Below are 21,702 nucleotides of genomic sequence, written 5' to 3' on the forward strand. Positions count from 1 at the left end.
TTCATTTTCACATATTTAACAACTCTCAGTCTCAAAAGTATGCTGCTGATCTTAATTTAATTCAATTCAATTTGCCTCTAGGCGCTTTATGTTCTGAGATAAAGACCCCACAATAATACAGTAAATGAACTGGGTCGCCTTGTTCCCAGTAAAAAGATTAACAGATATAGGAATAAAATGAGCAATCCACTGCAGATAAAGCTCTGCAGGAAAGCTGGAAAAGTCTGTCGTCAGAGTGTTTTATGTGCTTTGATTAGGCTCCGTTGTGGACATATACACGGACAACTGGAAACCCAACAGCTGATTAGTCCTTTTACAAAGACTGGATTTTAGAAAATAATATATAGATATCAAGTATGTAATAAAACCCATACCTTCACTGTTAAGCAATATATATATATATATATATATATATATATATATATATATATATATATATATATATATATATATTGCAGCATCTTGGACTCAATTGTTTGCGTTTGACTGTTTTAATTTTTGAATGCTCCAAATACCACTATTGGCATTCACACTCCACACCACTAGGTGGCGATAATGCTACTTGCCAGAAACAAAAGTGCATCCGCTTCTGTTGCTAACATTATGCTACACATAAAAAATGTTCAGAGGTTGACAGGTCTTACAAGTTTAACCTTCTTCTGTGACACTGTTTGACTGTTAAGCTTTAACTGGAAGTTAGCATTAACAGCCGTTGAAGAAATCTAACGTTAACCTAAGCTAGTTAGCTGTCTACTCGTATAAGTTCTGATAGCAGCTAAGCTAACTGAACGGTCATCTAATCGGGCTAATAGCGAGAGTAAACGGTAAGTGGCGTGTTTGTCTCCCATCTGATTTGGGCGTTAAATAGAATTAATTCAGCACAGCGCTTTTATCAATGAAAGGAGCCTCGGATACAGAGAAATAGTCTTTATAGCGGCGATTAATGTTACCAGAATCTGTCAAGTTGTGTGTCAACTGTTTTCGATGTTGTTTCCCATACACAGTGTGGCGTCTATGTCAATAAAACGCAATTAAGACTTAGACAGTGTACAAATGTTCAGTTTTCTTTCGAACCCATTCATAGTCACCTTATTAAAGTTGCTGTAAAGTACAACGTCGTTCTCTTGTAGTCTTTAATGCTACAGTCACTGGTATATGTCGACATAAAGTCTCTGAAACTAAACAAGTTGGTCCATGGTTGAGACATCCAGCACGTCCTTTTGCATTTATGTCTTATGGTCAGATGAAGTGGTGTTTGTTTGTTTGTTTGTTTTGTCCATGCTTCTCGTGTCTGTAATTACCCAGCTTTGAGTTCAGGGTCTTATTGACTCTTGCATTCTTGCATTCAAAGGGCTTTTATGAGTGTTAACAGTATTATTTCAAAGTAAGGTGTACTGTCACCTGAGCTAAATTATCTGTGAAAACGTTTGTGTAAATGTGGACGTGACTATTGTAACGTAATGTAATATACGTGTTTAAACTGCTTCTGTGCACGCAGGTAAAACGCAGGACCATCTCCTGCAGTTTCTCATTCTCAATGGATGTCAGCATTGCTGTATCACTCATTCGAGGCCAGATGGGGACCGTAGTCGAGCGAGCAGTGAATGTAGCGGTCGAGACGGTGCTGGCCGAGATGCTTAAAGTGGTCGGAGTCAAATTTGAGGAGTTAAAGGCTCAATTGGTGCAGATGAAGAGGGACATGATGACGCTGCAGAGTGAGAAGGCTCAAAAAGAGAAGGAGAATGACAACATTCGGGCCAAGCTGCGTTACACGGAGCTGAAGCTAAAGTACTACAGGCAAGGAGTGGAGGAGGAGCTGCAGCAGAGAGCCTCTGCTTCTACCCTGGTCTGGATTCAGCCACCAACTCTAACACGAACACAGAGAAGCAGATCTGGCGTTTCCCCAACGAAGACCCTGTCATCGTTCTCAGTTCAGACCAGGACTGCTGAGGGAGTGTTGATGAGGAACAGCAACAGTACGTACCGATGAAATGCTTGAGTCCTGGTTGCTCTTGTGCTGACTGTACTCTTTCTTATGTTTCTAGTCCCAGAATGCACCTCACCAAACAGCATGAACAGGCAAAAAGTCAGAGTGTCCTGCCCTTCAAACGTGGCCCACGCTGACTCATCTGACCTGCTGCTTCCTGCTTCACTCACTTTGAATGTGGCTGGAGAATCTCTGGACAGCAGTACAGGTACACAGTGCGTGCCTACATGTTTTCTCTCTCATCACTGAGAACATCATTAAATCTTTAGATGAACATTACCATAGTTTTACTATTACTTTATATAGCACTGCATCACAACAGCAGTTTACTCAAGGCGGGTGTTGCTACTCAGGAGAGTAGCAAACCCTTAGGCAATGAGCTTAATGTAGGATTGGCATGTTGTGACACAATGTAGCCTTACACTGATGTGTTGTTTCTACAGTGTTGTTCTGTCCTAGCTCAGACCCAGTTCAGTGTAAGAAAGTTGAAGAGGTGGATGAGTGTGAATGGGCCATTCTGCACTCTAATACAGAGGGCATGGATAGTGCCATAGCCTCGTCTCCTGCCCCGGCTCCGAATTTAGATGATGGGCAGCAGTCAGGGGATCCCTCTCTGTCTCCAGATGGCGCCACCTATGCAGCTAGCTCCGCGCTGCTCTTCTCTGTTCCAGAGGTAACAACTCATTCATTTGATATATCACAATGTTTTGTTTTGTTTTTTAAAACTTGTTTTTGGAGTATTAAAGGAAATCCTGGTAGGTAACAAGGAAACCAGGGATATATTGTCAGGAGTCACTGAAGCAGGGCTGTTCGATATAACGATATATATCGGATGACGATATAAAAACGTCTGTCGTTTCATTTTACGCTGTCGTTTGTTTCGTGGTGTCGCAAAATAAACTGTTTATGGCAATATGTTTTCATGTTTTGATGTCACTGTAGTTATTATTAATTTCTTAAAGTTCTCTCTTTCTCTTATATTTAATATAACCACACTACTGACAGACAAGCGCCTGTTTTTATGCGTTGTCATTAGCAACAACGACGGTAAAACCACGGCGTGTCCACTTGTTTATGTTCCACATAAACCTTTCACAATAAAGCTCAAGATCCTGTTGAGACTTTTCAAAATAAACTGAATCACGTGAAAGAGCAGATTATTTACGGATGAGAAGTAAAAAAGACGCCAGGTGCTAGAAAATAAACCTTAGACTCAAACGTTCGAACAGGCTTTTCCCCGCAGCACGCCGTGTAATAAATACTCACAAAGAAAACGGCGCCGTTACAACTTATGTCTAAAAATGTATCGTTTCATGCATCGGTTAAAACACTCGACTCCAGCTACACGACGCGCAGCTGAAACACTTCACAAGTCGAGCTGCCCGAGATTCACAGAAGTTACAGAAAATGTTACATTTTTGTGATTTATATTGTTATCGGGACGATAGATGTCTTATATCAGGATATGAGATTTTGGTCATATCGCACAGCCCTACACTGAAGCTTGTCAGGAAGCAGAAAAGTGTAATAGCACAGAGTCAAAACATTTGCCTCAGGGCTCGATCTCATCCTGCTGGCAAGGTTTATATCTATAAGACAATGCGCTACAGAAATGAATACAGTTCCTAAAACTGTATTTTTACATTCTAACACAGAAATATTTAGACTTTCTTTTCAGTTCAGTTTTATTAAGCCTTACGTAGGTATTTTAATAAAGTACAGGCTCTTTTATTTTCAATTCCCAAGCTAATGCACTTGTAAATTCCAGTTTGTCTCCTGTTTCAAACTAGGTGAAGCAGGAGGCACAGGAAAAGGAGAAGGAGGTGATCTATATAAAAGAGGAGCCAGAGGAAGAGCAAGAGGTGATGGCCACCCTGCTGCTCGACTGCCACGGACAGCAGGGTCATCAGCCAGAGTCAGAGGTGAGGTTACAACATAAGTTACATTTGTGTTCACTGTAACTTTTATTTAATCTAAGAGCTGTAGGGCACTCGGGGAGTACATGTCCCATCGTGGTCAATTCTCTATTTGTTTTAAAGGTTTAACAAGTGGTTCTTCCTTTTCTCCATCTACTGTCGAACTCCGTAAAAGGCCAAAGAGAATATATTGATAAACAGCTGCTAATCTCAAAGTGACAGCCACTTTATTCAACCTTAAAGCTGTTCTAACTTTAAAGATTTATTTTAACTAGGATGTCCTTATTTAAAAGCTTGCATGAAGCAGAGACAAAGACAGAAAACATGGGACATTTTCTTGGGGGAAAGATCATCTCTATCTGACATCACGCTGTGAGGAAGTCTTCTATAAGCTGGATTGTCTGAGCGCTCCAGGTCTTTTAAAGGATTCTTAGTAAACGCTCGTTCACAGCTTTGCTGGAATTCATGACGTTGAAAGATGGTCAAAGAAAACAGATAAGGAGACCAAACATTGAGCGAGTGCACTGGCATTTATATGAAGTGGTGTTAACCCTCTGGGGTCCAGGGTATAATTGGCCGTTTTTGACTACTTTTGATTTTACCTCTGTATTTCACCTTTAAAATATGTTTTTCTTGCCTTGTTTGGTATCATTATTTTCAGCACAACCTCAAATATCTGAAATTTGAGTTATTTTTTCATTTTGGTATGCTATATTAGCACAGTTGATCTAAATTCAGACAAAAAATTCAAAATCCGAGTAGAAAAAAGTTATATTTTTTACTGTAAAACCCACAAACATGTTTAACGAATCATTTTCATAACTTGAAATGCAAATAGAAATTGTACATTTCTAAAAATTATGCACAAGTTTTGCAAACAACAAAGTTATATGGTACTATTTACCTAAAAATGCAGCCAAGGCCTCAGGCGTTTTTTATATAACCATCTATTTACAGAACAATCAGCTGTGCTGCATCAAATAAGACGGCACACAAATTACTTGTGCCAGTCCAAAAAATGCAGTTTGTGTTCAGTATAAGACAGAGGAGAACAGCACAGGCCTAAACCTGCAGGTCTGACAGCAGGAGGTGCTTCAGTCCAGTTTTCCATGTGGGAACAGCGTTTACACTGGAATCTGCCTTTGACGGCTTTTTTAGAGCAAATATGAAATTCAGCAGTCTGACTGACACACAATACAAGACAATAACTACACAACACACTAACTACAGCCTCCAAACACGCTAAACGTCACTAATGTCTCACATATGAAAACTCGCTCTCTCTCTGTCTTTTGCTCGCCCGCTTTCCGTCGCGGGTGTCACTCCTAAAAACTTCCCCTTCTCCCTAAACAACCAAATGTCACATGTTGCCTTATCATTTTTTTGATTGGCTGACATGTTAAACTCTAACACCAATAGGGAAGGGGTGTTTTTTCTTTTTCTTTTCTCACTCGCAAGCGGAGAGTGTTTGCTAGCGCTGTTTGTAGAAAACGCCATTTTTACCGCCACTGTTTTGTTCAGAAAAAAACATCGCGTGTATTTTTTATCATAACTCTGGTTTTACGTGGCCCATCGACACAATTCAAAAACTGGTATAAAGTTTGAAGTCCGCACTTTCGACCCAAGTTGAAATGGTGACTCTGACGTGCTGCATCTTGTAGCTGTGTCGTATTAAATTGGTCATGTGATTTTGACGCGCCGGCGCGTCCGTCGACCCCAGAGGGTTAAAAACTGTTTGGCCCCTTCCTGACTCTACATGCTTCGTCTCAAAAGCAACACATCATGCTGAGATCTAAAGAAACACCTGAGAAACAAAGTCACTGACGTCTGAAAAGGTTACAAATGCATTGTTGAACCACACTGGGAGCCATTAAACACAAATGTGGTGAAGCTTCCCAGGAGTGTGGCCGGCCTACCAAACATTAATGAACCGCAGGCTTTACGTGTCTCAGTTAAGGTCAGAGTTCATGATTCAACAATAAGGAGACTGGGCAAAAATGGCCCACATGGGAGAGGTGAAGGAAAAAGCCTCTGCTACACAAAAAAGCTCCTCTCACATTTGTCAGAAAACATCTCGATGATGCCCCGGAATACTCTGTGGACTGACGAGACAAAAGCTGAACTTTTTGTTCAGTTTGAGTCGCATTACACGTGGCTCAGCACAGAAAGAAACATCACACCAACAGCAACCTGTGGTGGTGGTCTCTGGCTGTTTTGCTGCCTTAAGAAAAACAAAATAAAGACGTTGGAGGAGCCTGGTCCTGACCTGAATCTGACTGAGGTGCTGTGACATGAGGCTGTTCACTGCTACGTGACTGAATCACAAACAATCTGCAAAAACTAGCGGGCCAAGATTCCTCCACAGCGCTGTAAAAAACCTCTTTGCCAGTTATTGCAAATGTTTGATTGCTAAGAGCCGTCCAACTAATTATTATGTTTAGGGGCAGTAAGTTTTTCACACAGGATCATGTAGGTTTGGATTTTTCCCCTTCATTCAGGCTACGTCCACACGTACCCGGGTATTTTTGAAAACGCAGATTTTTCTATGTGTTTGCACCTTTCGTCCACACGTAAGCAACGTTTTCGGTCACTGAAAACGGAGAGTTTTAAAAACTCCGGCCAGGGTGGATATTTTTGAAAACTCAGTTTTTGCGTTTACGTGTGGACGAGGAAAACGCAGAAAACGCAGCATCAAAGGTGTGCGCCTTTTTTGACGTCACACTGTGCGCCACGTTATTGTTTCAGTGAAATGAATTTCTACAATACTGTTACTTGTTCTCTCTGCAGTGTTTAAATGCTTACATACACACACACAGTTACTGTCCCTCCACACATACGACTCGGTTCTGCTTCTATGCCCCAGCTTTGTTTACGTTTTCCCACCGAGGCTTCTAGACTTCTGATTGGCCAACATTTCTGCACGGTTAGGAATATAGCGCCACCTGTTGCTTTGGCATGTTCCTAGCAGCGTTTTCCTTCATTTCTGTGTTTACGTGTGGACGGGATTATTTTTTAAAACGAAAACGGAAAATCTCCGTTTTCAAAAATACCCGTGTACGTGTGGACGCAGCCTGAGAAACTGCATTTTGTGTTTAGTTCTGATATTTTTGTCTAATATTTACATTTGTTTGATGATCTGAAACATTTTACTGTGACAAACAGTACTGCACTGTACTTCTTTTTGTGTTTCTGACCATTTAAAGCAGTTTACACTACAAAACACTTTTACTCAGGCACGTGCCAGTGTTACTTTATGTCATATCCACAGCTACAGCCACTTTAGCATCACCAGTTAACCGCACGTGCATGTCATTGGACTGAACTAATGTTTGTAAGCTCAACAACAGACTGAAGGACATTTTGGAAAACTCTCGTGGAATCCTGTTATTGCAGACTATCGAATGCTTTCATCTCTGTGTTCAGCCTCAGCCGTCAGTGACAGAGTGCCCAAGCGCTCCAGGAAGCCAAAGAAACACTACAGCCTTCAGCTCAGCTGGACGAAGCACCCGTGAGTTGATGTGAATAACTGTCGATCATGTCTGTATGCTTCTAGTCTGATTTTACTAGATATGATAAAAAAGTTCTGGGACTTGTCCTAAAACCTTTTATCCCTCAGCTGTAAAAGGCTGTCGGGATGGCATTGTCACCCTGCTGGGTTTCCAGGCGATGTTGAGTTTTTGGTTGCTATAGCTCGAGAACAAAGTGATGAAGGAGGTTTATCGCTGTGACGTGGCTTAATATAGCCTCACAACTGGGCACTTTCTGTGTGTGCACTCTCAGATTCAGCACCTCAGTCAGCTGCCATCTTGCCACCTGGCGTCCCACCTCGCCAAGCCGAGCGACCCTGGGCTAAAGACCTTAGTCTTTACGAAGAATACAAAATGCGGAGGAGTGAGCTTCGTCGCCGAAACATGACAAAGCGCAGAGAACTGGAGAAATCGTTACCTCAACCGCTGCTGGCAGATCTGGTGAGTCCACCTCAAATTGTTGAGGGCAGAAGGTTTCTGCATCTTTACGTTAAAAAGTGCCTCATTTATAAACCTGAAGAATAAAGGTGATTTTGTGTTGAAGGTGCGGGAGCGTCGAGAGAAGACCAGACTGAGGGTAGCCAGGTGGAGGGCAAAGCGGAAACTCCAGGCCTGCCTTAACCAGATGCAGGTCGGTGATTCCACCACAGCACTCAGACATTTCTTTTGGAAATGGTCTGTTTCTTTCTCATGAACGAGATCTCCATCTCTCAGGGCTTAAAGTGGAAATTGATTAAAAACATTTACATGGAGAATTTGGTGAATAAAAACATTTTTGACGTATTTCAGTAATATCAACACTTGGCAATAAATCAAGAATTGAAAACGTGTATATGACAATCAAAAAGAAATTTCACAAGATTTTTCATTTTTACCCAAAGTTACCTTGAAGGCTTTGGGAGGCATTTCTCTGGTAGCTGCCAGAGTTTTGTTTACCTCAGTGGGTGTGGACTGTTCACAACTATTCAGTGTAAGCAGAGGTCTCGGACTCCTGCAACTTTCTACACCTGAATACAATTAGTAGGTCATTAGCAAGACTATAGAACTTGACTGCATGCTGAGGTGGCAGCTCAGCAGCTCATGTGTGAATGAACTTGGTGCAATAAAGTGCTTTTGGAAGTACATTTTTCCAAACACTTACTTAAACTTACTTGAGTAGGGTTAGGGGTCGCCACCTCAGCATGCAGCCAAGTGCTATAGAGAAAAGTTTCAGGACAGCGGCCCTTGAGGACCGGTGTTTGAGACCCTGCCATCGAACATACGGTGACATTTCTGGCAGGTCATCATTTTTCTAAATATGTTTCCATGTATTAAATCTTGAGTTGGTCGTGTGACTGTTATCTGTGTCAGCGACACACCGCTGCGTGATCACTGACAGTGATGAGTGTTAGTGTCTGTGATATCCAGTGTTGCTCAAGTTAATTCAATTCAATTCAATGTTATTTATATAGCGCCAAATCACAACAAAAGTCGCCTCAAGGCGCTTCATAGATACAGAGAAAAACCCAACAATCATATGACCCCCTATGAGCAGCACTTTGGTGACAGTGGGAAGGAAAAACTCCCTTTTAACAGGAAGAAACCTCCAGCAGAACCAGGCTCAGGGAGGGGCGGGGCCATCTGCTGTGATTGGTTGGGGTGAGAGAAGAAAAACAAGTTAGTAAGTAATTAGTTACTAATTACTGATTACTTCTCCAAGAAAGTAATCCTGTACTTTACTGATTACTTATTTTCAAAAGTAATTAGTTTCATTACTTAGTTGCCTTTTAAAAATGTGTTACACAACCTGAACACGTAATAAAGCAACAGACCTTTCAGCCCAATTTCATCTTTGATCCGTCATACTGGAGCTGCTAACATGAAGTAGTGTAAGTGCGAATGTGAGGGCTGTACCGGTGGGAAAACAACCTGCTCTGGATTCAAAGGGAGTGTTTTCTGTTTCTATTGCATTGTTTTTCAACGGACAACAAAGATGGCACAGAGACATTCAGCAACACAAACTCAAGTCCATATCTGACGACCCGTCCGTTCATGTTTTGGAGATTATCATCATTTTATCAGTTATCTGCCTTAACAGGAGTGCCAAGGAAACGTAGCCAGCTGTTTGATTTGATCATCTGTTTGATCTGCATAGATTTGTTCTTGATTGTGTCTCTGCCTGCCTCACAGACTCTTGCCCTGTTCCCATCACATTATTCTGATACTAAAATCTTTGCCTAAAAAAAGTCATTTCACATTTTATTAAAAATTGTTCAGCTTTTTTTTCCTGTTTTGTGCTTTTAGAGTATTTTATTTTTTAATGTTTTTGTTAATACTCTCACCCTGTGGTAGCTGGGACACACTCCAATGCCATTTAGCTCCACACAGTCAAAATCATTTAAGACCAAAGACTATTTTCATAATCTAACGCTATTAAACTGGTATCAGATATAAATCTACTTATTTTCACCTGTAACTGCTTCCACACACAAATCAAATTTAAAATGATGAGAAGATATATATTATATCTATTGTTTATTTTATTATTTATATGTATATCTATGATATTTTTAGTGCAAGTTTTGGGCTTATTTCAGTTATTAATGGGTCTGAATTGTGCAAAATATCTGCTGGTCAGAGTGAAAATATTCTCGTTCAGCTGCTGCTCCATTGGCATCGTTTTATTTCCAGGTCATGGAAACATTTGTCTTCTTTTAAACACCGCCGACATTTTCGGTTTACCAACGTTAAATTTTATGTATGCTTGTTGTTTTTAGAAAAATGACCTTTTCTAAAGGCAGAGATTTACAGAATCGAATATAGGAGCGTGAGACCAACAGGAGTGGCCTCCACCTCTGCTGTTAACTCCAGTTTTAAAGTTTCTCCTCAGTCGAAAGCAAAAGGAGAATCAGGCACTTTGTACTTCACATTAGAAGTTCAGTGGGGCAGCACGGTGGTGCAGTGATTAGCCTCACAGCAAGAAGGTCCTGAGTTCGAGTCCACAGTCCAAAGACATGCAGTTAATTGTTATTGTTTTTCCTTCTGTAACTGTGACCCTCAGAGAGCCTCTCAGACCTGTAGTTGTAGATCTGTTAGAAACCTTCTTTGGCAAAATTGAATTCCCATTCTCTCTGTCTGTCTGTTTAAAGTTGAATCATTAAGCTGCTTACCAATCAGCCACAGCTTTGCTGCTTTGTTCCCTTTCAGGCCTTTGGAGACACTCAAGGTCTTTCTCAGACGGGCTTCCCCATCAGTCAGCATCAGCAGCCCAGACCAGCTTGTGGTAAGTTGAGGCTCAGATGACTTTTCACACTTTCAAACTGCCTGCTGCTCCTCAGAAACACACTTTGGAGCTCAAGTTCCAAACTGTGAATATTTAATGTTCATGTTATATTTTTCCTTTTTATTTTAAATAAATTTGCAGGAATTACAGTAAATCTGAAGTATCGTTTATAGACTTGTGAGAAGTTTTTCTCCATTTTGGAATAAGGCAGTATGACTAAATGGGAGCTGTTGAATCTCTAAATACTTTCCAGATGTGCTGCACACTGGAGCCTGGATGGTCAACCCTTCCTTTTACTTTGCCAGATGGAAACTGTAAAAGATGTTCACAGAGAACTTTCTAAACCAGCCGTATATAAGTGCAGTAAAGCTCAGTGAGACTCTGCAGGTGCTGCTACACTTTTCGTTTGTCACTTCAATCAGCTGCTCTATGTTGTGTTTCAGCTTCCACCTCCAGCACTCAGCAGAGGCAGAGCTCAGCAGCATCTCAGTCCAGCGGCTTCCTCAACATATCGACATCGAATAGCATCCCACGGATGTCTGCATCCTCCTCCACCCTGGTTCTGAAAGGCCCCAACATGGCTCCCCATGAGCACGCTGTGTCACTTTCCTACCCCCGTGGCAACATCTCTCCACAGAGACTCTCTCTGACAGACACGATCTTACAGTGAGCTAACACTGCTCCGTTCACAGAAAGCTTTATCTTTACTCGACACGTAAGGAAACCAAGGTTTGCGGCGGCCACTATGGATCATTTTGTCTTAAATGTTGTAATCCGGTACTGTCAGTATCAGAAAGCCCCAAATCCTTAAACTAGCATCCATCACACAGTTAAATACACAATAAACATTTGCCATACCCTTCACAAGGACTATTGTTATTTTCATCAAATCTCTGTGTTTATATGTACAAACCTTCACTTTAGCAGATCAATACTGAACGTGCAGCTAGACTGGATCATGCCAACTGATACAAGACTGCCGAATCACAACAGTGTTTATAGTGTAAGGTAAATACTGTACAACAACCTCAACAGTAGGATGATCCCTTTAAGCAAGACTCTAATAGGAGGAAATGAGGCTCAGGGTGGGAGGCCATCTGCTGCGACCAGTTTGGGAAGAAAAGAGGAAGACGGGACAAAGGACATGCTGTGGGAGAGAGCCAGAGATTAATAAGTAACGATTAAATGCAAAGTGGCGTATCAATGCCAAAAAGTGAGTGAAGAAGAAACATTTAGGCCTATTCTCCAAAAGTTGATTCTGTTCATCTGGACGTAGCGTTTTCTGGGAGAAACGTTTCATCATCATCAGGTGACGTCTTCAGTCTCAGCTGACTGCAGGTTTCAATCTTATAAACAGGACATTTGCATAATGACTGAAACCAGCCCACTGAAGGAACAATGGGCTGAGAGGTCAGTTCCTTAATCTTAATTATGCAAATTATCATGACCACTGATCAAAGACCACTGATCAATGGCCATGAGTCCCATTCACAGAGAGTTGGGGAATAGCTACAATCACAACATTGTAAGATGGCGAAAGATGGACCCTTAGGCCCCCTCCTCGATTCAGAGATGGTCTTTCCCTTTTCACGTAAATGGCCTCCTTGACTTCGCGCTCAAACCAGCGTTCCTCCCTGTCCAGGATGTTACATCCTCATCATTGAAAGAGTGTCCACTGGCCTGTAGGTGTGAATAGACTGCAGAGTCCTGGCCTGACGAGGTGGCTCTTCTGTGTTGTGCCATCCACTTCGCCAGAGGTTGTTTGTGTAAATCCTGGCAATCCTCCTGCACTTAACAGCGTACACTATGTTACTCTGTTTGTGTCGGGGGACCCGATCCTTGGGTGGACCAATTTTTGGCGCAGTGTGTTTTCGGGTTTAAAAGCCACAGAGACCAGGTGTTTCGAAAAAATGCGTCCGATACTCCTGACACGTACGGGATCACTGCAGGTTTACGCTGGGCTGGTCATTATGCAACTGTACTGTTTATAAGATTGAAACCTGCAGTCAGCTGAGACTGAAGACGTCACCTGATGATGACGAAACGTTTCTCCCAGAAAACGCTACGTCCAGATGAACAGAATCAACTTTTGGAGATTTATTTTCCTGGATGATTGAGAATGCATCAAGACATTTAGGCCTATTGCAGCATAACTAAGAGGACTCAGGGTCACATGATCAACCCTAAATACGTACTTTATCTAAACGGAAAGTCTGAAGCCTAATCTTAAAAGTAGAGAGGGTGTCCATCTCCTGAATCCAAACTGGAAGCTGGTTCCACAGAAGAGGGGCCTGAAGGCTGAATCCCATTCTTCTTTTAAATATCCTATTTAGGACAGAGGACAATAACCTTGTTTTATCTGAATTTAGAAACAGGAAATTGGAAGTTATCCACGTGTTTAATTACTTTAAGACATTCCTGTAGTTTAACTAATTGTTGTGTGTTGTCTGGCTTCATGAACAGATAGAGCTGAGTATCATTTGCATAGTGAAAATATGTCTTCTAATGATACGGCCCAGGTTAAGCATATATGTAACTTAAACAGAACTGGTCCTTGAACAGAACCCTGTGGAGTCTGTATAGGATTCCCTATTTATATGGACAAACTGGAGTCCGTTAGATATGATTCAAACCACTACAGACAGTGTTTTAATTCCCAAAGCATGCTCTTATCACTGTAATAATATATTATGGTCAACAGTGTTGAAGCTTTAGTTAATGGTAGGACTTCAAAGACATGTAAATCAGATAAATCAGAGGAAAAGTGTAAGTAAGTATCACCTGGTTTAGAAAGCAGCTCTGTGTAATGATCTGAAGGACGGTGTGTGTGCTGATAATGTGTTTGTACTCTGAATGATGTGCCTGATAAATGAAGGTATGAAATCCAGACGTGTTATTGACTCACGTTTATTTATTCTGGTTAAACAGATTTTGTTTTCCATTTTCATCATCTTAAAATCTTAATATGTTAACTTTCACTGGTTAGTAACATTTATTCAGACACAAAACTAATTAAAAGAAAATGGCCAGCCTTCATTCTTCTTATTCCCGTTGTTTTAAAAAGTGAGACCAAACACCTGCACAACTTCAATATTCAAAAACATGGAGACTTTGATCATCTGGAAAGCTGTTTCGAGCTGCAGCACACACACATCGTTTATTCGTTTAGCCGCTGATAATCTTGTTGGAGATGGCTCCGGGTAGCGTGTAGAAGAGCAGGGCGAGGAACAGCGCCGTGATCAGCAGAATGATGCCGATGATGATGTACTTCTTGTAGCTTCGCCACACCAAGTGAAAGAAACATTTGAAAGGGTTAACAAACCACGAGAAGGAGGTGTCTGGACGACTGCGGAAAAGAGAGGAGAAAAGCAAAAGAACTGGTTTAGTTCATTACAGATTCTCACAGATGATTACGATGCTTTAGCAACCCTGAACGGGTCACCTGGGAAAGTGTCTAATGTTACGACATTAAAAATCTGGTGCATCCAGATGATGTGTATTATAAACTGACAACATTTTCATATTAAATACTAAGGTTAAATGGAACAGCTCAAGTGGGAGAGGGATTTTATTCTGGCACATTAAACCAGTGAATCTCCTGTGTCTGAAAATTAAAGCATATGAGTAATAAGACTAAGACTTTGGATGGAGCAGCTCTCATTTATAGAAACCAAACTGTGAATCCATTTGGACCAGAAACCAGAGCTGCACTCTTGCACTCTCTGCAGCTTCTCTCCCACCATAACAGCCTCACAGACATCGTGTCTGCTCCCAGACAATAAAAAACACCAAACAAACCCAAGCAAAAATTACTAAAAAGATAAATGACTCGAGCATCAAAAAGTATAGAATAGAAAAGAATAGAATACATAAGAGAAAGTAATATGATATCCTCAACTGCACCAAGAAGTAATTGAGTAAACTGTGGATCTAGTGTTGTGCAGTCACTGGTCTGGGTGGGTCTGCCTGTGTGTTAATGAGATTACACCTGGACTGATCTTTGGGAACAGGCTGTTTATTCTCTCTATATCTGTGTGTGCATTGATGAACAGATAGATACCCCAACCAATCACAGCAGATGGCCCCGCCCCTCCCTGAGCCTGGTTCTGCCGGAGGTTTCTTCCTGTTAAAAGGGAGTTTTTCCTTCCCACTGTCGCCAAAGTGCTGCTCATAGGGGGTCATATGATTGTTGGGTTTTTCTCTGTATCTATGAAGCGCCTTGAGGCGACTTTTGTTGTGATTTGGCGCTATATAAATAAAATTGAATTGAATTGAATTGAATATAGCTCCAATTCAGGTTGGGGGATTGACTCTGTATCCAGTAAGGACCCCCAGGCTACCCAAATATTGTTATTGAAAATGTGTAAATATGTAAATATACCTCAAATTGACAGAAATGTCCCTGTATTCCTTTGACGCATTTTTCGTACATAAATGAGATTTTATTCTGACAGATAAACAGAGCCTTGTGTGGTTATGTTTACTTTGGTTTTGGTAGCGGCTCCGGCTCCTTGCGGGCACGGCCGACAGGATTTTTCTCCGACTCCTCAGCTGTCACGAGATGGAACTCTGCTTCCACTTTCCCCTGGAGGAAGATCGATTGTTTGATGATCTGTATTTGACTTTATTTTTACATTTGTGCATGTGTGTGCTACTGTGTACTTACGGTCAACTCTCCTGACTTGGTGAAGGGCCACCAGCCTCGTGCTCGCTTCTGCTGAAAGATGGAGATTCTCTCAATCCCGTCTGTCAGCATGTCCGCCTTACACGACTTGGCTGTTTTAGCTCCCCGAGTAAATCCATGGAGGTCTAACTCTAGCGTGCCTGCAGACACACAGTCAGTCAGGTGCACTGCCAAGTCATGCACATTTTATCTCCAGTGCGACTTCTAATACTTTTTGCCATTAAAGATTGTCTTGGAAGGTTTGTCATGTCTTCATGTTTCTTCTGCTTTCAGTGCTTTAAACATTTAGCACCATCTTCAGGTTTTGGGGGTATTAGCATTGTTAATAGTTAGCAGGAGTAGTCTTCCTGAATTTCTGCTGTTTCCTGTCCTCCACAGGAATGATTCAAGCATGCTCCTTAAACATTCAAATTGGCATTATGTCCCTGTATTTAATGCCATCATAGCAGCATTTCCCTGAACACAATGCAGTAACACTTTCTATTCTTCAGTGATTGTGAAGTCATTGTCATTGTCACAGGTACAACGCAATTAAGAATGGTCCCCGATCATTGCATCATCCCTAGCAATATCAAAATATAAATAAAACAATAAAATTCAATAAATAAAATAGATAGAATACTTAAAATACTAGTAAGACATAACAGAAACGTAACAGAACTAAAGGTGCATCAGGGCACATCACTGTGAAAGCACGGCTCTGCAGCAGAGACATTGAGCTGTTAGCCGTTAAAATGTGTCTGTACTACCTGCCCCGGGAATCCTCGCATGTTATCGCGATGACAGCGTAGTATAGCAGCACTAAAGGACTCTGTGAGAGACGTCTGTCTCGCCTTAGCAGCACTTGTCCCTCTCCTCCTCTTCAGTTTGCCTCAACATACGCTCGTCATATTCTGTGATATGATTTACTCTGAGGTGTTTGACGAGGTTAATGATGTTGCCACAACCATACATGCCAACCCTGCTGATTTTTCCGAGAGAATCCCGAATTTCAGTGCCCCTCCCGAAAATCTCCCGGAGCCACCATTCTCCCAAATTTCTCCCGATTTTCCACCCGGACAACAAAATTGAAAAACAATATCGCAGAATTCATAGCGCAGCCCAGCCAATTCCAGTTCCCAACAATGGCGGCAGCGACTTAGTTTTAATATCACTCTTATTTCTCTTTCTGGGTCGAAAAAAACCTTTTAACATATTTTCAGGTGAGAATGTAGCTGTGTGAACTTCAAATATCTGAGCCGACACATCGTCTTCAAACCCCCGCGGTCTTTCGCTACTCGGGTTAAACATGATATATAAGTCACTTTGATAACTTAAAAATGCTATTGTTTGGCTTTTTCAGTGTTTTACTTGTTCGTGTGTAAATCGGTTTGGCTGAGATTAAAGTTATTAGATTAGATTAAATTAAATGTAACTTTATTAATCCCTCGGGAGGATCCTCCGGGGTTTTCACACAGCTGAATAAACGTCAAACAGAAAATGATTAAACAGAAGAGTTTACGTCAGTGCCCGGTTATATTTTAGATAGCAAGGAGCAGACGGCAGAGTTTCACTCGTGACGTACTACGCGGCTTTCTTTAGACCGCGAAGGCTGGGTCCTCAGGTGGAAGCAGCCTCTGAATTTGGACACCCCCGCTGTTTTCGGGCCGGCCAATAATAACGGTGACATTTAACGTATTTTACCCGATAAGTAAACACTGTAAAATGTATTTTGAATGTCTCCCTAATTCTGAGGTCTCAATGTTGGTATGTCCACAACAGCTCCCTTAAATGCCACATGTATCGCAAACCACGTCTCAGCTGTTTGTGGAGGTACAATAAGTCCGCACATGACTCCAATCCGGTTGTTAAGTGATGACGTGACGAATCCTACTTCCGGGCCTAAAGTAGTCTGCGTTTAATTTGGCTTTTGTGTTGTTAACATGTTTAATGTTTTGTATTTTCTTCTATTTAATCTCAAAAAGCTCCTAAAATAGTCAGTGATCACTGTTGACCTCCCTCGGCTTTTATTACCGCTAATCATTTATTTAAGCTCAGTTTTTAAAACCTTAGGATGTAACTACAGCCCAGCCCATGCAGCAGTATATGAATGACTAACCTCGTATTGTGGATGGATTATCTCAGTTGTTCTCCTGGCTGAAGTTTGGTCCTTTTACAGCATCCTGCCATGCGATTACATTTGTTCCTGACCACCGAGAACACTCACGCAAACATTTATCGAGTGGAAAAAAAGTTAGCTTGTTTATGCTATGCTAACATAGCTGTGTCGCTAGCGGTCACGTAGCACATCATTATATACCAGCTAGCCAAACTTCAGTAACCCTACAAACGTCACTGCTGTTTAGTTTTCTGTCTTCATTTATGTTGGAAGTGATAACAGAGCTGTACGTTTTAATTTGTTTCCAAAACCCCGCAGTCAGGACATGCTATATTGTATTTAGATAGAAGCTAGCGAGCTAACTTCCTGCTAACTTCTAACTCCGTTAAATGTCATAAATTCCGTTTTCATGGATGTTAAACTCAATTGTTACACCTGGTAGAGCAGAATGCTGATCATTTTATTAAAGATGAAAGACTTTAGACAGTTTTTCAACTCTCAGTAATGCCATAGTGATCGTTTGATATATGGACCTGCAGCGGAGTTTAGGCGTAGACACGGCTAGTGACGTCACACTTAACGACCGGATTACGCTCAGCCATTGTTGTCAGTGCGCATGCCAAGGGGTTGCAAGACGTTTACACAGCCGTATTTCGCACATGACTATGAAAGGCAGAAGAAGAAGTAGTTCCTTTGAATGTAGACAATCCGAATGTTATAGTTTCTTTCCACTGTGTTCCTGTTAATGATAAACTACAAATTTACCCTAAATTACTAAAATATCGATATTTTAATGTGAGAATCGATTCTAGAACATAAATGACTGGTATCGGAGGAAACGATATTTCAGGATCGATCCGCACATCACTAATATTCATGCATCACTGGACTCAGCACTGCCCACCTTCACCCAGTATGTGACATGGCCCACCAGAGACAATAAAACATTGGACTTACTGTATGCCAACACAAAAGAGGCATACAGTTTATCACCTCTCCCACCCCTGGAGAGATCTGATCACAACCTGGTGCACAGGGAGCCACCAGCCACCCGCACAGTGCAGAGATGGTCGGAGGAGAGCGAGGAGGCTCTAGAAGATTGTTTTGAGTCTGTGTGGGAGGTGCTTTGTGACGACCACAGGGAGACTCGCAACTTTCAGCCTTTTTGCGGCCTTGAGCCTTACTGCAGGCTCTTCTCTCTTATCTGTCTAATAACCAGTCCATTTAGCATAGTGAAGTCAAACTCAGGACCTTTTTTGTGACGCAACAGTGCTAACCCCTGTATCACCTTAGTATTTTATGTTCATCAGTGAAATGTGTGAATAGGCACTTATGCATACCCACCTAGAAAGTCGTCAGAGGAGAGTGTCTCAAAGTCCCAGACCTGCAGAATGAGGATAGCAGGAATCTTCTGCTCGGTTTTATCTAGAGAGAAAATACTCTCTCTTTTCCTCACCACCACTACCTGTCAGAGGTAAAGTTGGTAACAATGTGATTCTGTAGCAGCTATTTTATCTACATCAGGCCTGGAGCCGGAGCTCCTAGGACCAACGATCACACAAGTACCTTTTCAGCAGGCAGGTAGCTGAAGGGGAACACGAAGCGCCAGTTGAAGTTTCCTTCTCCAGTCAGAGAGTTGTAATGCACATCAGTTTCTTGTCGGTCATCTTCTAAACCTTTCAGCCAGCTACAACAGTCGATTTGGTAAGGTGAGTGATTTTCTAGCAGTGCTTTTTATATAAAGGTTTAGCTAGCTAGTTTAGCTATTTGGGCTGCAAGGCGCTAACGTGTTGACACAGTGCAGCCCTCACACGTTAACTCGCTAACAGAGATAGCTAACAGAAGCTTACACAACAGACAGCAAACGTCACTTTAGTTTGAGAATTATTATTTCCAAAGCTAAAAAGATATTTATATTGCCAAAAAATACCAGGAACAAATCGATTTTTTTTACCCCTTGATGTAAATATCACTGAACTGTTGACCAGTGAGGAAGTGGCTGTCCTCCAAAATGACGTCCTCTGTGTTCCAGATGATAATACGCAGCTCGTATCTGCACAAACACATCTGAGTTTGAATGACCGCATCCCAAAACAACGTTGACAGACAACGTTTATTACGTTTTTGGTAAGTCTCACCCTTTTGGTTTTCGAGGTGAAATGTCCACTGGAGGTCCTGGATGTGGCAGGTCCATTGGAAACATGTCTATCCACATCTGGACCTGACCCTACATGTACGTGCACACAAATGTAGGCAGTTAATGAAAGAAAACTTTTCATACAACTGGTGTGAAATGAAGTACAGCCCAGTAAATTTACTTTACCATATTAAAATAAGCATTTTAATTAGACATTTGACCCAGAAAACCCAGAAAGCTTAAAGGTTGTAAATGCATGAAAAACGATTATTTTTTACCAGGATACTAAACTCAAACATACCTGGTCCATTCCAGGCCGGGCCTTATTAAACAGAGTTCTGGTCTCAATGTGCTCTGGTACCAGTGTGCATCCTACACCTGGGATCTCAGCCCAGCGGTGTAGGATCTTCAGTGACAAGTGTTCATAGGACTCCACTGGCTCGTCTGAGAGATACACAAGACAATGTCAAATCAGACTCCTATATACATGTTCTAGCTCCAGCATATTTTCTTGATCTATACTATCTTTCATGCTGTTTTTTCAGCCGTTTCAGAGTTTATAATGGGTGTGTATGGGACGGAATGTTGGGGCTAGAGTGAGACAGCTCAACTGCTAGAGTGAGAGGAGCAAAAAAATTTATCTTGAAATCTTCTCTTTAAACTGCTGCTGTGTCCACAGCGTTTGCTCTACAGATATGATTTTACCCTCAAAACGTAGCCATCGCTGTCCTCTTTCATCCAATGTGTTTATTATTGTAATAGGTGTTATGGTTCTTTCATAAATGTCACCAATGCACAGCCTCCTCCCTCCAACTCTTCCATAGACTCTAATGTTAAAATGGCTCAGAAAGTTCTTTTGAAAATCAGAAGTACAGGCTGTCTTTACACTGTCACCACGTCCATATAATAAACTCCACAGGCATGAAAACTGAGAATTTGGTAGACTGGACATTGCTGGTGGTCATGGTGAAAGAATTTTGTCAATACGACCTGTACTTTTCATTTGGGAAGGATTTGTTTCGGTCTGACTTTTCTGTTCATTTTAAGGAGCAAAAGTGAGGCGCATGTCTGTGTGCGTGTGTAGGGAGCCATTGGGTGCAGTCACTATAGCAACCAGGCTCACACCTGCCTGCCTAACGAGCTCTCTCTCACTCTGCCAAGATTCATCTTAAAGTCTTCACTTTCAACTGCTGCTGTGTCCACAGTGTTTGCTCTACAGCCATCATTTTACCCTCAAATCATAGCCATTGTTGTTCTCTGTCCAACACCGTGTCTTTAAAAGCTCAGAGATGTAAACTTTTTAAACTGTGTGGATCCAAGTGGAGGGATCACATTTTAGTCATTCAGTGATTCAAAGAGTATGAACTTTTAATATTCATTCAGATGTTTTCTGACTCTAAATTTCCTTTTCTCATTTCTTAGGTTTTTCTAATTTACAATTAAAACATTTTCAGCTATTTTCCAACTTCTTCTGTGTGAATGTCAGCTTTTAGCAGTTCAGCACTTTTGTTTTCAGGTGAAAATTTCTGTATTTTTTATCTCATTCAACATTTTTAACTTAAAATTCAGCAATTAATTCATTTCAGTGCATACATTCAGATTCAAGCATTCACACTGCAGTTTCTCCATAAAATGCACTTTCTAGTTACTTATGCAACTGTACTCACATTGTGTTGTACTTACATTTTACATAGCGCTTTTCCTACTCATACTGACAGACAAGTGCTTTGGACTACAAAGATGGAGTTGCACCTGATTAAAAGGTATCACGTGGACTCATGCAGTAAATGTCTGAATACTGTTTCCAAATGTTAAGTTAAAAAAATAATCATGCAGCAGATCTAGAATGTCCTATATCTACCTTCATGCATGAAGAGCGTTTTGCCAGTGAAGACTTTATCTGACACGATGATGCGTCCTGGACTGAAGTGAGGACCGTACAAACCGCTCTCTCTGCACATCTTTGCCAACAGCTCTGATGGCTTCAAACAGTCTCTCCAGGCATTGTAACCCTCACTGCCAGACAACAAGGAAAGAACAGGAAATGCTTCAGTGCGATGGTTGTAGATGGATATAAATGCCTGGAATTTC

The 21,702-nt window shown here is 41.5% G+C and overlaps 2 protein-coding genes across 3 annotated transcripts in view; one reads left to right on the plus strand and one right to left on the minus strand.

Moving 5' to 3' along the window:
- Positions 1-572: 572 nt before the first annotated feature.
- si:ch211-67e16.4 (uncharacterized) lies at positions 573-11,996 on the plus strand. Of its 2 annotated transcripts, none has more exons than XM_035914631.2 (10): positions 573-824; positions 1,499-1,976; positions 2,046-2,195; positions 2,431-2,660; positions 3,778-3,909; positions 7,297-7,411; positions 7,684-7,871; positions 7,975-8,061; positions 10,617-10,692; positions 11,136-11,996. In XM_035914631.2, the coding sequence occupies exons 2-10, from the start codon at positions 1,538-1,540 to the stop codon at positions 11,360-11,362; spliced, it is 1,644 nt and encodes a 547-aa protein (XP_035770524.1). In that variant the 5' UTR covers positions 573-824; positions 1,499-1,537; the 3' UTR covers positions 11,363-11,996. The 2 variants fall into 2 exon arrangements, with proteins under 2 accessions (XP_035770524.1, XP_035770525.1); XM_035914632.2 differs by having other exon boundaries at positions 7,327-7,411.
- A 1,640-nt stretch (positions 11,997-13,636) lies between these two features.
- The window catches only part of fer1l6 (fer-1 like family member 6), a 58,868-nt gene continuing 50,802 nt past the window's right edge, over positions 13,637-21,702 (minus strand). The window contains exons 38-46 of the mRNA XM_087829936.1: positions 21,473-21,627; positions 19,913-20,055; positions 19,613-19,701; positions 19,429-19,527; positions 19,041-19,161; positions 18,819-18,939; positions 15,359-15,516; positions 15,177-15,277; positions 13,637-14,038 (exon numbers count right to left, since the gene is read on the minus strand). Coding sequence (XP_087686062.1) covers positions 13,858-14,038; positions 15,177-15,277; positions 15,359-15,516; positions 18,819-18,939; positions 19,041-19,161; positions 19,429-19,527; positions 19,613-19,701; positions 19,913-20,055; positions 21,473-21,627 — 1,168 coding nt within the window. The 3' untranslated portion in view covers positions 13,637-13,857. The remainder of the gene's footprint in view (positions 14,039-15,176; positions 15,278-15,358; positions 15,517-18,818; positions 18,940-19,040; positions 19,162-19,428; positions 19,528-19,612; positions 19,702-19,912; positions 20,056-21,472; positions 21,628-21,702) is intronic.

This window comes from Neolamprologus brichardi, chromosome 16, assembly GCF_056152115.1.
Source record: "Neolamprologus brichardi isolate AB-2024 chromosome 16, ASM5615211v1, whole genome shotgun sequence".
Lineage (NCBI taxonomy): Eukaryota > Metazoa > Chordata > Actinopteri > Cichliformes > Cichlidae > Neolamprologus > Neolamprologus brichardi.